Below are 16,170 nucleotides of genomic sequence, written 5' to 3' on the forward strand. Positions count from 1 at the left end.
ATGACCTAAATCAAACCCCTTATGTTTATACACTGGAGGTGACAAATAGATTCAGGAGTTCAGCTCTGGTAGACAGAGTGCCTAAAGAACTATGGACAGAGGCTCATAACATTGTACAGGAGGCAGAGACCAAAACCATCTTAAAGAAAAAGAAATGCAAGAAGGCAAAGTGGTTGTCTGAGGAAGCTTTACAAATAGCTGAGAAAGGGAGACGTGAAAGGCAAAGGAGAAAGGGAAAGATACACCCAACTGAATGCAGAGTTCCAGAGAATACAGAGAATAGCAAAAATAGATAAGAAAGCCTTAATTATAAAAATTAATTAATTATTTTTTTTAAAAAGAAAGCCTTCTTAAATGAAGACTGCAAAGAAACAGAGGAAAACAATAGAGTGGGAAAGACTAGAGATCTTTTCCAAAAAACTGGAAATATCAAGGGAATATTTCATCCAAGGATGGGCACAATAAAGGACAGAAACAGTAAGGACCTAACAGAAGCAGAAGAGATTAAGAAGAGGTGGCAAGAATACACAGAAGAACTATACAAAAAAGGTTTTTATGACCCAGCTAACCCAGATGGTGTGATCACTGACCTAGAGCCAGACACCCTGGAGTGAGAAGTCAAGCGGGCCTTAGGAAGCATTGAAAATGAAAGTGAAAGTGAAAGCCGCTCAGCCGTGTCCGACTCTTTGTGACCCCATGGACTATACAGTCTATGGAATTCTCCAGACCAGGATACTGGAGGGGGTAGCCTTTCCCTTCTCCAGGGGATCTTCCCAACCCAGGGACTGAACCCAGTTCTCCCACATTGTGGGCAGATTCTTCACCAGCTGAGCCACAAGCGAAGCCTAAGAATATAGGAGTGGGTAGCTTATCCCTTCTCTAGTGGATCTTCCCTTCCCAGGAATCAAACTGGGGTCTCCTGCATTGCAGGTGGATTCTTTACCAACTGGGCTATCAGGAAAGTCCATTAGGAAGCATTACTTTGAACAAAATTAAAGGAGCTAATGGAATTCCACCTGAGCTATTTCAAATCCTAAAATATGATGTCGTTAAAGGGCTACACTCAATTCATCAACAAATTTGGAAAACTTAGCAGTGGCCACAGGAGAGGAAAATGTCAGTTTTCATTCCAGTCCTAAACAAGGGCAATGCCAAAGAATGTTCAAACTACCATACAATTGAACTCATTTCACATACTAACAAGGTTATACTCAAAATCCTTCAAGCTAGGCTTCAGCAGTATGTGAACCGAGAACTTCCAGATACAGATATACAAGCTGGGTTTTGAGGAGGTAGAGGAACCACCAGAGATCAAATGGCCAACATCCGTTGGATCATGGAGAAAACAAGGGAATTCCAGAAAAACATCTACTTCTGCTGCACTGACTATGCTAAAGCCTTTGTGTGGACTACAACAAAGTGGAAAATTCTTAAAGAGATGGGAGTACCAGACCACTGTACCTGCCTCCCGAGAAACCTGTATGCAGATCAAGAAGCAACAATCAGAACTGGACATGAAACAATGGATTGGTTCAAAATCGGGAAAGGTGTATGACAAGGCTGTATATTGTCACCCTGTTTAATTAACTTCTATGCAGAGTACATCATCCCAGCTTTGATGAATCACAAGCTAGAATCAAGATTGCTCAGAGAAATATCAACAGCCTCAGATATGCAGATGGTACCACCCTGATGTCAGAAAGCAAAGAAGAACCTCCTGATGAGAGTGAAAGAGGGAAAGTGAAAAAGCTTGCTAGAAACTCAACATTAAAAAAATGTAGATCATGGCACCCAGTCCCATCATTTCATAGCAAATAGAAAGGGAAAAAGTGGAAGCAGTGACAGATTTTATTTCCTTGGGCTCCAAAATCACTGCAGATGGTGACTGCAGTCTTGAAATTAAAAGATGCTTACACCTTGGAAGGAAAGCTATGACCAACCTAACAGCATATTCAAAAGCAGAGACATTACTTTGCCAACAAAGTTCCATAGAGTCAAGGCTCTGGTTTTTCCAGTGGTCATATACAGATGTGAGAGTTGTCCATAAGGACAAGCTGAATGCTGAAGAATTGATGCTTTCAAACTGTGGTCCTGGAGAAGACTCTTGAGAGTCCTTTGGGCTTCAGGGAGATCAAACCAATCAATTCTAAAGGAAATCAACCCTGAATATTCTTGGAAGAACTACTGCTAAAACTGAAGCTCTAGTACTTTGGCCACCGATGTAAAGAACCAACTCATTGGAAAAAACCTTGATGCTGGGAAAGAGTGAGGGCAGGAGGAGAATCAAGTAATAGTTCTGAGTACTGGAAGAATATTTCCTCAATTATTTTGTTTTACTCATAATATAACAGTCACAGAGACATTTAACTTTAATTTGAATTATTAACTCTCCATCACTTTCTTAAGTCTAGACTAGTGGTCAGCAAATTTCTCTACAAAGGACCAGAGAGTAAACATATTAGGCTTTGTGAGCTACATGTGGTCTCTGTCCCATATTCTGTGTGTGTGTGTGTGTGTGTGTGAATGCATGCATTTACAGTCCTTTAAAAATGTAAAAGCCTGACCTCTGGCAAGATTTGGCTTTTAACTATAGTTTGCCAATACCTGGTTTAGACATTCCACAAAATAAAAAATCAAGCTTTGGTTTCATAGCATTTGCTGACTTCTATACTGCACATATTCCCACCACACCCAATTTGAAGCTACCAATGTGATGTCAGTAAACAGACTGGGGAGATAAGTGTAGTAGTACATCATTATATCCTATTACTACCATACTGATAAAACATGTATCAATAATCTTAAGAGCATAACTAATAATAAAACGCAGTAAATTAGGAAGCCATGAGTTTTGATTATTTACTGTCTTTTTAACACAATTTATTTAACTATAAGTTTATACAATTTAATTTTTAATGATGGCTATGTTTAACTTCTAGCTGGAAAAATTCCTGAAATTTTAACAATCAGCTCTTGGAAGCCATATGGGTCAACTCCAGCACTCACTGGAATTATCTGATCTAAATATGGTTGGAACCAAGCTCTGACTTTCTCCTTCTGCCTCTCTATCTAAAATTTAACTTTAATTTAAAACACCTAAAACACCCTATCTATCTAAAACACCCTATCGTATCACCTAATCTTAGATATGACATAAGGAGATTTTGTACTTTGTAGTTTGTGATAAATCTGAGACCTTCCTAACTCTTAATTTAATGTTTTAGGAAAATCCAGTAGATGACTCTACTAAGGAAAGAGATCCTATAAATGAAAAGAAAAAAAAGTGATTTCTATATGATCTGGGACTGGGGGCTTACTTATACTTCTAGTAACTCCAGTAGTAGAGATCATTTAGACTTTCTCATCCCCAAACTGCAGAAATTACTGAAGAAATTTTAAGAGGTGCTTAAAGGCACCTCTGGTTAAGAGACCAAAAAAGTACAAGAGGTGAAGCTGTTTGAATCTCACTGAAGACATTAAACTGATGGCAGCTGGGCCTCTGAAAGACTGGTGTTCCTTCAACAAACACTTCATGCCATGCTTGGAAAAAGAGAAAGAACTCTTAGTAGTAGTAAGACTCACAAAAATTATATATTTTATTTAGAAAGCAAAGAGGATTGAGAGAAAGTACGAATTCAGATGAGAGCCATAAGAGGAAAGCCGTTAGGAGATACAGAAGCAAATAGATCAGATTGTAGAGCTGAGTTTTGTTGCTGACACATGTACTCTTTTGCAGTGTTACGCACTTGTCAAAACCCTGAACATTTAGAATCTCATCATGTCTGTATCTATAGGTAGTCTGTCATATGGCAGGCGAAACTAAGACAGTACATAAGCTATACAAGTAGAGGCATATTATTTTTATGGATGGCAGAATCTCACAATAAAGAATTGAATATAGCCTTCCAATTCCAACTGTACTTTTAGTCTTCTAGAAGCAATAGGTGCAGGAAGGATTTACTAGTGTCTCCCCCCACCCCCCCAAAAAAAAGCCTTTTGCCCTTAATTTAAATCATTGTTTTTCTAGGGAAATTTAATTTGGGAAAAAAATGTTTTTCTAATTAACTGGAAGACTGTGTGCTATGCAAACAATAAAGATTCTTGTTTGAAAGTAATGCATGCCCCTGCTCCTCGAACTACCCAGGGAATTTAAAATAAAAAATGCAAGCGGCTCCAATCTCGTATGTTGCCAGACCTAAACAGAATTCCCAGATTCAGAGTTTTCACGTCAGTTCCCAATTTAAAACTCACAAGTGTGGAGTGTGTTCATGCTTTAGCAAGACAGATCTTCTCATCTCTAGAAATGACTATATTTGATCTTTCTCCAGGTTTCTAGGCATATTTCTCTCTCCCTCTCTCTTCCTCTTGTGCTATGGTTGGCCTGAAAGGTTAGAAACTGCACAACTAGATGGATCAAGGGAAGATTTCATAATGCTCTGGTGCTGGGCTGGGCAGTCTAGCCAAATTCCATTCATTAGCTAAGGCACCGGGTGAGTGTGGCCAGTAAAAATGTTGTTTTGGTTCCATAGAAGCGCTGATAGGGAATAGGAAATAAACTTTAATTTTGGGGGTCCTCAGAGGCAGTATAGACAAGTGAACAGCCTGGGATGCTGGGAATCTTAAAGCCAGGAATTAATCTCCATCTCAACTACTTATTAAGCAGTTCAAGCAACTTCTGTTCTCTTTTGAGTGTAATTTTTTCTATTCTAACACTGTTTTCTTATTCTTTAAGTACCAGGGTCAGATTTCTGTCTATCTTAGTCTTCAAGCATTCCAAAGTCATGAATCAAGGGTTCAGTTCACCCAATATATACTGAGCCACCTAGATTGTGCTAGGTGCTATGATAGATGCATGGTATTAATGGTACTAATGCAGCTTGGTTCAGGCTCTCAGAGAGCTCATAGACTAAAGAGGAGACAGATCTCTTAGACACAAAATAATAAAGCAAGTGCAATGTAACAATGTATTACAATTGCTATGGGGAACTTTTCAAAGGGGCTTCCCTTGGAAAGCCAAGAAAAGCTGTGAAAAGGAAGGGTCCTGGAACCAGGGGTTTGAATGAAGTGGGTAGAAGATTTGGGGGAAGGCGAGCATACCAAAAGAGAAAACACCATAAGCAATGGGCCTGAAGCCGAGTGGCTGGTGAGGCTCAAGTGGAAAGCTTGGTTAGGGCCTGGACAAGAGGATACCTTTTACAGTCTGCCCTGCTGATGTGTGAAGAGGGTGAAACAACTTCTCTAGACTTTGAGTCATGTGAGATTTGAGGGAGAAGCTGGACAACAGCAAGTTTTAGATTTTTTTTTTTTAATCAATTGAAGAGAAACTAGACATTGCTGCAATGTTACCTCTTTATGCCTTTCCTTCTACACAGTCCTCATCATCACACAGTAGAGCATGCCTCACTGAGGCTCCTGCAGACTCAGGATGGCCTCTTCATTTATAACACTGTTACAACTCCAGGGTTTGTTAATCCCTCAAGCCACACCATGAGGCATGAAATTGACCTGCATTTTGACTAAGTTCTCTGCTTGCATACCCTAAGGCTTCCAGTCATGCATTTTCTACCCTTCTCCCTGGGACATTTCTCCCTACATTATAGACTTCAAGTGACAAGGCCAAACCATTAGGAGCTCTTTTTCTTCTTAAGCTTTCAGTCTGTGGTTTACATAACTGTCATCAGGAAAATGGTGATGGTTCAGCTAGAACTCTCTCGCCCAGCTGACATTTCTAAAGCTTAGATAAAAGCGAAATATTTGTTAAAATAGCAAATCACATTTAAAATATTCATAGCTATTTGATATAAATACACTGATTCCCAGTTTGAGCCAGAGCCAAATGTTAAGAAATACTAACACCTAGGTTTTGTCTGGCACTTTTTTTACTAATGTTCAACTGCTGTGAGCTATTGCATAATTGAACCCTGCTTCTATTTCCCAGACCTAAGTAGAAACAGTTGCCCTAATCCTTATCTGAAAATTATAAGTCTTATATAGTCTTAAACTTCATATACACAGCTCCAACTCTTCAGGGATTTAGAGCAGACTTATAAGTGATTTTTCTCATGGCTTTAATATTAAATCTTTAAACTACCTGCACATAACTTTCCAGAGAGACCTTACTAAGTTGCCTTCTTAGAACTCCCAATTGACTCTCAAAGTGATTCCTACTCACTCTATTTCCAGGAGTGAGCAGAATCACCTTTCTGTATGTCAGAAGAGCCCACCAACCCAAGGAAGTACAAAGAGGGAAAAAAAACTAGGTTTTTTCCCAGTCCATTCTAGGTTGTCCCAGAATGGACTGGCCATTCCAACGTGGAGAATTTTTTTCCTTTCACATGAGTCTTCTCTTTCTCTAAATCCTTGCCCTGTTGAAATCTACACATATTATAAAACCAAATTAGACTTAAATGCTTAAACCTTTCTATTAACTTCTAAAGAGGACCATAACCTCCCTACAAAACTGCTTCTATTTGGGTTTTTTTTTGCGTGCTGTTTTTCAAGAAGCCAGGCCCTCTTTTCCATCTGAAACATGCTTTGTAGAACATATTTCAATAGAACATGACAGCACTTATTCAAAAATAAATTGTTGTTTCTTCAGAAATTGTAAAGACTGCATCTCTGAGAAACTTTTCATTAATCATTTCTCAAATAATCTGCTCTTGTTCCCACTAATCCTTAGCCCTTCTTTTGGATATTACCCTGAATCCTCAGCCCAAAATCAGAAGCTCTTGATCCTCAGCCTTGGACTTGGGGCTTCACCACATCAGTCAACCATATATGTCTCAATGGCAACCAAAGATATTTTTGTTTCTAGAATTTTCCTATATTCTTTGTTCTTTATAAATGTTCTTGCACATGTGCTACTGATTTTCATTTTGTTTGTGATAATTCCCTCAGTGACTGCTCTTTTTTCTTTAGCTTAAAATAATATGCAACATTATTCTCTGATTACAAACTCTCTCTAATTTGACTTTAGGAAACTTGGCTTTTTCAAGAGCTAAGAGCTCCTAAGCATAATAAAACATTTGGGAAAAAATTATACATATATACACACACATATAAAACACATATATTAAAATACATCCATAGATATATTTTTAGAATATGTATTTATAATAAGGTATAGGCTGTGTTATAAGGTATCACACAAAACCTTAATCATTTGATTCTAATTAGACTTTATAATGTGCCTGAGAGCTTCAAAGGGCAAGAATTTGGAGAAAGAGAAGATTCACATGAGAAAAATATCTCTATGTTGGAAAATCAGTCTATTCTGAATTGTGTGTGTGTGAGCATGTGTACATATGCAAATGCACACAATAAAACAAATATATATGTATTTGATTTGTGAAATAAATAAATACTAAATACTAAATAAATACTAAAGTAAGCATATTCTATGCACCAAGAACACAGGTCCACGTGTGGATCTAGAGGGAAAAAATGACTAATACTTCTCTTATTCTTAAATTTCCCAACGTCTAACAAGAAAAAGAGACGCCTACAATAAAGCATAATTATGTGCATTAAACCTTATTTCTATACAAATAAAGTACTTTGGGAACACAGAAAAAAAGATGTATTTAATTAATTATTCCTGAGGAATTTAGAGGGTTAGTAGGGTTTTGACAAGCAAAGTTGGAAGATGAACACAAGGCAGAGGCATAAAAACATGCAGAATAATAGCCAGGCAACAGAGATTTATAAAGCAAGGACTTTGCTTTGGGAAAGGGCAGAACAGAAGCATAGTACAATAAGGTTGAGACTAGACTGTGAAGGTCCTTGAATGCCTTGTTAAGATTACATCTCACTTTGAAATCAACTAGACACCGAGAAAAGATTTTAGGCAGAGAAACTAAATAATTTGATCTATATTTTAAAACTATAATGCAGGTTATAATAAGAAGATTGTATATAAGGATATGGATATGAACAGAAAAATCAATTAGGAGAGTTTATTAATTAGGCCTAAAAAAAAATCAATTGCAGAGTTGATGCTCATGATTATGAGAGTCTGCTCTAGAATAGCTTCAGTGAGGGAAGAGAGGGAAATTTATGGGAGGCATTTAAAAATAGAATTTACTGAGTATAGTAATCAACCGGTTGTGAGGAACTGGAGAAAAAGAGGAGGAAAGGATGCACCGAGTTTTAGGTTGGTAGACTAGATGTGTGGCAAAGTCAGGAGTGGGAATTAAGAAAAAGAGAAGAGAAACATTCCTATAAGAAAAAGTACTCAGTGGAATACTTCCACTAGCAGAGGAATTGTCTGAGTCTGGGGGAGCAGCAGGATTTAGACGCTTTGGCTTAATTTTGAAGTATTTAAGTGTCATAGAGAATATAATTTAAATCTTAAGGTTTATAGCTTGTCATCATGAGGTTTAGAAATATGCAGGCCTTGTCTTCCATGTGACTTAAGCTCACGCTTCATTTAGGGTTGCCTCAAATCCTGCCATGTGTAAACGGTCACTTAAGACGCTTTTTACTGATGATGTACAATGTCTCTCTCCTGACCATGGGTTTTTCCAACCCGTGGAAAATGTTAGGAAAGAGCATGTCTCACAGTAAAATGGGGTGTTACAATTTGAGTGTTAGGTTTAACTGTGAATGAACATCCGCTCTGGAGATGTCAGGTGTGTGGGGAGCACTGAAGAGGTCAGCCACAAATCCCAAATTCTTCAGCTGAAAAGAAACCAATGAAAAATCCTGGAAGACACTCTCATGGAGGAGAAGCAAAGCCAGAGGAGTAGAGCATAAGACACTAAAAAAAAGAGAATTATTCTAGAAGGAGGAGTCAAATTATGCAGGAGGGCATGAAAGGAGGCTTCCTTATTTGTGAGAATACCCCTGGGATCTTCTAACATGTAATAAATAACTTATCTTCTATATACAACAAACTTGTATATAATATGCCTTAGCATGTGCGTGTCTATACACATAAATACATACCCGGTGGTGCTGGGGTAAAGAACCTGCCTGTCACTGCAGGAGACTTAAGAGATGCAGGTTCCATCCCTGGGTCAGGAAGATCCCCTGGAGAAGGGCATGGCAATCCACTCCTGTATTCTTGCCTAGAGAATCCCATGAACAGAAGAGCCTGGCCAGCGACAGTCCATGGGGTCACAAAGAGTCATACACGACTGAAATGACTTAGCGCACACAATCACTATCGAGTGAGTGAGTGCTTTTTTCCTGCTTTGGTTTTAAACAATAATGGTGGACGTGGAAACTGCCTTATCCTGAGAACTGTTAGATTGCCAATATAGGGGAAAGATGATAAACTTCACTGTTTTTGAGAGAGATTCTTGATAGATAACTCTTCTTCCTTTTTCTTTCCCTATTTTTTCTCTCTCCCTCTCTTTCCCCCCACCCTCCCGTTTCCATCCAGTGGAATGGAGCATGTCTAAAGACTTTTGTCCTCTGGCTGGAGAAATCATCATGGAAAACCTGCAGATCCTGAAATACACAATCACAGGACTTACAACGGTAAACGCCATGTCCTCCCGTCACACTCCCTGCTCCCCTGCCCCTGATGTCTGTGCTGGGATATTCGTAGCAAATGCCTACTTTGGAAGCAACAGCCAACGCCCATTCCTCTGGCAACAACTGCCACTCATTAAGCATGATATGTCTGGTATCCATAATCTGAACCCCACAAAGGAGAGAGCAGACAGCATGAACCACTTTGTAAGCTGCCATGTTCTACAGAGATCAGAAAAAGACTGGCCTCATGCAAGCCTTGAAAGCTGCTGCTTTCTGGATCACAGTTTAATCTTGGGGCTGGGGGGAGGGATCAAAGGCTCTCAAAGATCCAATTTTGACTCCCTGTCTGATGGTAAAAATAACAGCCTCAACTAACCCTCACCCCGACAGCCTCGGTTGAGATCAGTCATCAACTGGAGTCACACAATTTCCTGAGAGAAATCCTTTCCCCTGATTACCAAAAAAAAAAAAAAAAAGTGTGTCTAAATCTGCTTTCACAAAAAAAGAAATTATATATGGTGGCTCTACACTTCTCAGTAACTTGAACCAATTTAAACTGTGAATGAAAAACTGGAACAAACTGTGCTTATTTGTTTAACCAATCTAAATGTTAATTATTTATAGAACTACAAACTATATGAGCATATGAAATGCAGTATATAAAAAACACCTAACAACTCAGTTCAGACTGGAACAAACCCTATATTTCCTCAAACAATTAATGCAACTAAACTGGATCATCAATTTTGTTTTAACTAAAAAAGGTTTCAGGTAAACTTGAACCTGTATTAGTTTCTATCCAACTCAAATAATTAATATCTTAGGACCTTCAAATGTGAGAGGAAGAGGGAGAATTTTCTTGTTTTTCTAAAAGGCTAAAACAGTTATCTGTAAAGCATAATCCTGAAGCCCAGAATTAAAAAGCTGTGTTAGGTTGCACTTCTTCAAGTTTGAACCAGCTTATTCTAAGAGAATTCTTGGTGGTTGGGTCATCATCACAGAATCTTAACTTTTCATCTTACTTACACGTCTACACCAGGGGCCAAAACTATGGATTAGCAGAACAAACAAACCCCTGAGTGGGTGGCCCCCAGAGATGCTATCGGCATCTGATTCCCAACACTACAGCTCACACGATGGAAAAGGGCCAGAGAGAACCCAAGGGAATTTCCACTGCTTAAAAGAAAAAGTGATATGGTGATAAAAATGGAAAACTCTCCACAGAGGATTCTCTAATATTTGAACTAATTTTTATAGGGATTAAGTTTTTCCACTTGGCCGTCCAATGAGAGTAATGCAGACACTATCCTAATCACATAAAAGCCTAGAAGCAGATTTACACTTCTACAGAATCTCCATAACGCTGAGGTACATAGAGACCCACTTTTAATGTTATAAAAATTAAGTTTATAATAGGTAAGGCCACTGTTATTAACTCCCTAGCAAAGGCTCTACAAAGATTGCTATTTTTTTTTTTTAACTTCAAACACTATTTTACAGATTTTTACAAGCAACGTTTTAACAAGTGTTGACTTCTGAAATACCCTTTTGGGGGAAAAAAAATATTCCTCAAAGCGAAAACATAAAACCATACAAAACATTTTAAAATACTATAATCAAACGAAAAACAACTTAATTCTTTTTTAAAAATTGAAGCATATGAGACCTCCCTGGTGGTCCAGTGGTTAAGACTCCACGCTGCCACTGCAGCGGCACAGGGAACAGGTTGGATCCTGACCGGGAACTAAGATCCCACACGCCAGGGGCATGGCCAAAAATAAATAAATACAGAGAAGTCCAGTTTATTTACAATGTTATATTAGTTTCAGGTGTAGAATGTCGTGATCCCATATTTTTATAGATCATACGTCATTTAAAGTTATAAAATATTGGCTGTATTCCCTGTGTTGTACATTACATACTTGCTGTATCGTCTTAATTTTTTACCTAGTGGTTTGTACCTTTTAATTCTCTTCTCCTTTCTCTCTCCTCCCTACTTCTCTCTTCCTACTGGTAACCACTGATTGTTCTCTGTATCTGTGAGTCTGTTTCCTTTTTGTTATATTTACTAGTTTGTTTTATTTTTTAGACTCTACATATAAGTGATATCATACAGTATTTATCTTTTTCTGGTTTATTTCACTAAGTATAATATCCTCTGAGCCCATCCATGTTGTTGCAAATGGTAAAACTTCACTCTATGGCTGAGTCCATTGTCGTGTGTGTGTGTGTGTGTGTGTGTGTGTGTGTATCACATCTTCTTTATCCATTCATATGCCGATGGACACAGATTGCTTCCATACCTTGGTTATTGTAAATAATGCAGCTATGAACATTCAGATTTGAAATCAGTGTTTTGCTTTCTTTGGATAAATATCTGGATGTGGAATTGCTGGATCATATTGAAGTTCTTTTTCTTTTTTTTTTGAGGAACCTCCATACAGCCACAACTCCTTAATTCTTGATATCTTAAGACATTAAAGATATAAACTATTGTTTTAATAATGGTTTTTAAAAGGAAGTAACATCAAAGATTTAATTAAAAAAATAATTGAGTAAAGAATATTTATTACAGTATTATTTATTGTATCGTAAAATGTGGAAACGATCTGTCCACCGATGATTGGTTAAATAAATAAATGTGTTTAACCAAAGTGGAGTACTATGCAACCACTGAAAGAATGGAGCAGATCTTTAATTATTAATCTGAAAATGTGTTCATTACAACTTGTCAATTTTATAAAGCAAGATGATCAGTTAGAAAAAGGTGATAGCATATGCCACTAGGGAGGAGAAAAAAAGGAAAAACAGATAAAGGGTGAGAAATTGCAGGTTTTGGTAAACCATATAGGACTATGACTTAAAAATCGGTGTATAATATTTGGGGGGAGGTCAGGAAAAGCAACTATGATATTCCAATTTTGGAAAAAAGAAAGCACAAAGAAATTAAGAGGGCACCCCAAACACATTTATTATCATGTAAAACCATAGTAGTCAAGAAAAGCTAGAAAGTTAAAGTGTGGGTCATGGGATGAATGAGTTCATCAGACACAGAGTAAAACGGACTGAATAAAACTCCCAGTGCATCATTCTCTCTGTTTCAATACTTTGCAGGGCCAACAGTATTTTGTCCAAGTGTCGGCTTATAACATGAAAGGATGGGGACCTGCTCAGACCACGACGCCAGCATGTGCCTCTCCTTCTAGTAGGTGGTGGCTGTGAATTCTCTCAAGCCTGGCCAGGCTCCAACTCCAATTCCATCCTCGGAATGCCACTGCCATTCCCTCTCCCCACTGCTTCGGACTAACAAGACCTCCTCAGAGTAGCATCTGGCCACGTAATGAATGAGTCCTCTGCAGAAATGTTTCCCTGGGAGGCAACTCAGTGGAATGAAAGAAGGGGGAATTTGGAACCAGCAAAATTGAATTTGATACCCATTATACATTTTATTAGCTGCATGGCCTTAAAAATTCCCTTAAACTCTCTGGGTCTCAATTCAACATCTGTAGAATGGGTCGGATCATACCCTTCACGGGGCTTTTGTGGGGAGGTACTGAAATGTCGTACTAGGACCAGCTGGCCCCGAGTACATGCAATCCACTTTAGCTCTCACCTCCCCTCCCTCACCAAAAATCTAGCAAATCTTACTTACATTCCATCAGAAGGAAAGCTTTCTTATTAACAGGTACTCTGCTACACTCTGCCAAAAACAAAATCTGTAATATTTGTAATGGTGGCAGAAAAACCCAGTAAAGCCCCTTAGTTTAAAATTAATAATTTATGTGTGGCATATTTGGTAATTCTCTATTAACCAGAAAATTTAATAAGAAGAAATATCTCCAGACATACCACAATATGATAGATTTTTCTGTATAATAAATCTATTGCTCTGAATTATATTTTAATTTAAAAAGAAATCTTCACTAATGTGATCATTTTAAATGGTATCACATGTTCTTGTGAAAGTGCAAACTGCTCCATCCTTCGTGGAAAATAATGTTTATACTGTATCAACTGCTAAAAGAACATTCATTTCTTTCTATCCCATAATTATACATCTAAAAATATAACCTAAAGAACAGATGCAGACACACAACCATAAACAAACATGGGCACTGCAGCAATATATTGATATAGTGAAATATCATGTGTGATGGGGAGAACAAATTCCAATATCAACTTCATGGTTAAATAAAACGATGTATAGGGATCCACACTATAGAGCAATATGCAACCGTTTAAAATGGTGTTTTTAAAAAACCAACATTGTATAGAAGACATTCGTATAGTATAAGTTTTATATAAACAGATTTCACAGTTTTTTCTCATTTAAACTGTGAGTCTGACCACAATCAGGTAGGCGTGTCCGCAGATAATTATTAAAATTTAACAGTGGATATTTAGGCTACAAGATTATAGGCTCTTTGGTTTCCTTTTTATACATTTATGCATTTTTCAAGTATTCTAATAGTGCTTACCTGGGAGAAACCATGAACCAGGTGGTACATTATGAGCTCTCAGAGTCGGTATGTCACTCAACCCCAACAGCAGTTGCTGTTCCCATCTGGTGGACAAACATCACCATTATCCTCTGCGTCACTACCAACACCAGCGCTGACATTTCTAAAGCTGCTCATACGCTGCATGTTGACCTAAGAATTTTATACTGATTAAGTCAATCTTCATAACAAATCTGTTGAGGTGATTTTTACTATTTTACTGATGAGGGAACTATTGATGTTGATGTACATAACACACACACATATAGCCCAACAACACAAAATTTTTAGCAAGCACTGAAGCCAAGTCTAAACCCTGTGTCCCTTGCTCTTAACCATCACGCTCTCCTCCTCCTCTACGAATAAGAAAATTAGGATTGAGAGAAGATGTTGCCTTGCCCAGGATCACAACTTTGGTACATGGCTGAGCCAGGATTAAGTCGCAACTAGTCAAGACTCTGTGCAGTGACTAGCGCCCTGCTATCAGGCAGACAATCAGACTAAAAGCCAGCCAGCTGATACCAACTCCTGCCTGCGGTGGATTATTGCTGTTGTTGTTCAGTCGCTCAGTCGTGTCTGACTCTTTATGACCCCATAGGCTGCAGCACGCCAGGCTTCCCTGTCCTTCACTGTCTCCTGGAGTTTGCTCAAATTCATGTCCATTGAGTCAAAGATGCCATCCAATCATCTCATCCTTGTCGTCCCTTCTCCTCCTGCATTCAACCTTTCTCAGCAGCAGGCTCTTTTCCAGTGAGTTGGCTGTTCACATCAGGTGACCAAATTATTGGAGCTTCAGCTTCAGCATCAGTCCTTCCAATGAATATTCAGGGTTGATTTTCTTTAGGATTCACTGGTTTGATCTCCTATTTGGCCAAGGGACTCTCAGAAGTCTTCTCCTACACCCCAGTTAGAAAGCATCAATTCTTCAGCACTCAGCCTTCTTTATGGTTCAACTCTCACATCCATGTATGACTATTGAAAAACCATAGCTTTGACTATACAGACCTTTTTCAGCAAAATGATGTCTCTGCTTTCCAATATGCTATCTAGGTTTGTTACAGATTTTCTTCCAAGGAGCAACCATCTTTCAATTTCATGGCTGCAGTCAATGTCTGCAGTGATTTTGGAGTCCAAGAAAATAAACTCTGTCATTATTTCCATTTTTTCCCATCTATTTGCAAGAAGTGATCTGACCGGATGCCATGATCTTAGTTTTTTGAATGTTGAGTTTTAAGACAGCTTTTTAACTCTCCTCTTTCACCTTCATCAAGAAGCTCTTTAATTCCTCTCCATTTTCTGCCACTGGGTGATTATCAATATTTCTGAGGTTGATATTTCTCCTGGTTATTGATATTTCTCCTGGTTATTGATATTTCTGAGGTTATTGATATTTCTCCTGGTTATTGATATTTCTGAGGTTATTGGTATTTCTTCTAGTAATCTTGATTCCAGATTGTGATTCATTCAGGCCAGCATTTCACATGATGTACTCCACATATAAGTTAAATAAGCAGGGTGACAATATACAGCCTTGATGTACTCCTTTCCCAATTTTGAACCAGTCCATTGTTCCATGTCCAGCTCTAACTGTTGCTCCTTGACTTGCATACAGGTTTCTTAGGAGGCAGGTAAGATGGCCTGGTATTCCCATCTCTTCAAGAATTTTCCACAGTTTTTGTGATCCACACAAAGGCTTTAGCAGAGTCAATGAAGCAGGAGTAGATGTTTTCTCTGGAATTCTCTTGCTTTTTCTATGATCCAATAGATGTTGGCAATTTGATCTCTGGTTGCTCTGCCATTTCTAAACCCAGCTTGTACATCTGCAAGTTCTCAGTTCACGTACTGCTGATGCCTAGCTTGAAGGATTTTGAGCATTACCTTGCTAGCATGTGAAATAAGTGCAATTGTGCAGCAGTTTGAACATTCTTTGACATTGTCCTTCTTTGGGATTGGAATGAAAACTGACCTTTTCCAGTCCTGTGGCCATTGCCGAGTTTTCCAAATTTGCTGGCATATTGAGTGCAGGACTTTCACAGCAGCATCCTTTAGGATTTTAAATCATTCAGCTGGAATTCCCCATCACCTCCACTAGCTTTGCTCATAGTAATGCTTCCTAAGGCCCGCTTCACACTCCAGGATGTCTGGCTCTAGGTGAGTGACCACATCATCATGGTTATTTGGGTCATTAAGA

The 16,170-nt window shown here is 38.4% G+C and overlaps 1 protein-coding gene across 1 annotated transcript in view; it reads left to right on the forward strand.

Moving 5' to 3' along the window:
- Positions 1 to 16,170, forward strand: part of ANKFN1 (ankyrin repeat and fibronectin type III domain containing 1) — a 481,998-nt gene that overhangs the window by 390,077 nt on the left and 75,751 nt on the right. Inside the window, exons 8-9 of the mRNA XM_059878382.1 lie at positions 9,386 to 9,483; positions 12,595 to 12,685. Coding sequence (XP_059734365.1) covers positions 9,386 to 9,483; positions 12,595 to 12,685 — 189 coding nt within the window. The remainder of the gene's footprint in view (positions 1 to 9,385; positions 9,484 to 12,594; positions 12,686 to 16,170) is intronic.

The sequence above is a fragment of the Bos taurus genome, chromosome 19 (genome assembly GCF_002263795.3).
Source record: "Bos taurus isolate L1 Dominette 01449 registration number 42190680 breed Hereford chromosome 19, ARS-UCD2.0, whole genome shotgun sequence".
In the NCBI taxonomy this organism is placed as follows: domain Eukaryota; kingdom Metazoa; phylum Chordata; class Mammalia; order Artiodactyla; family Bovidae; genus Bos; species Bos taurus.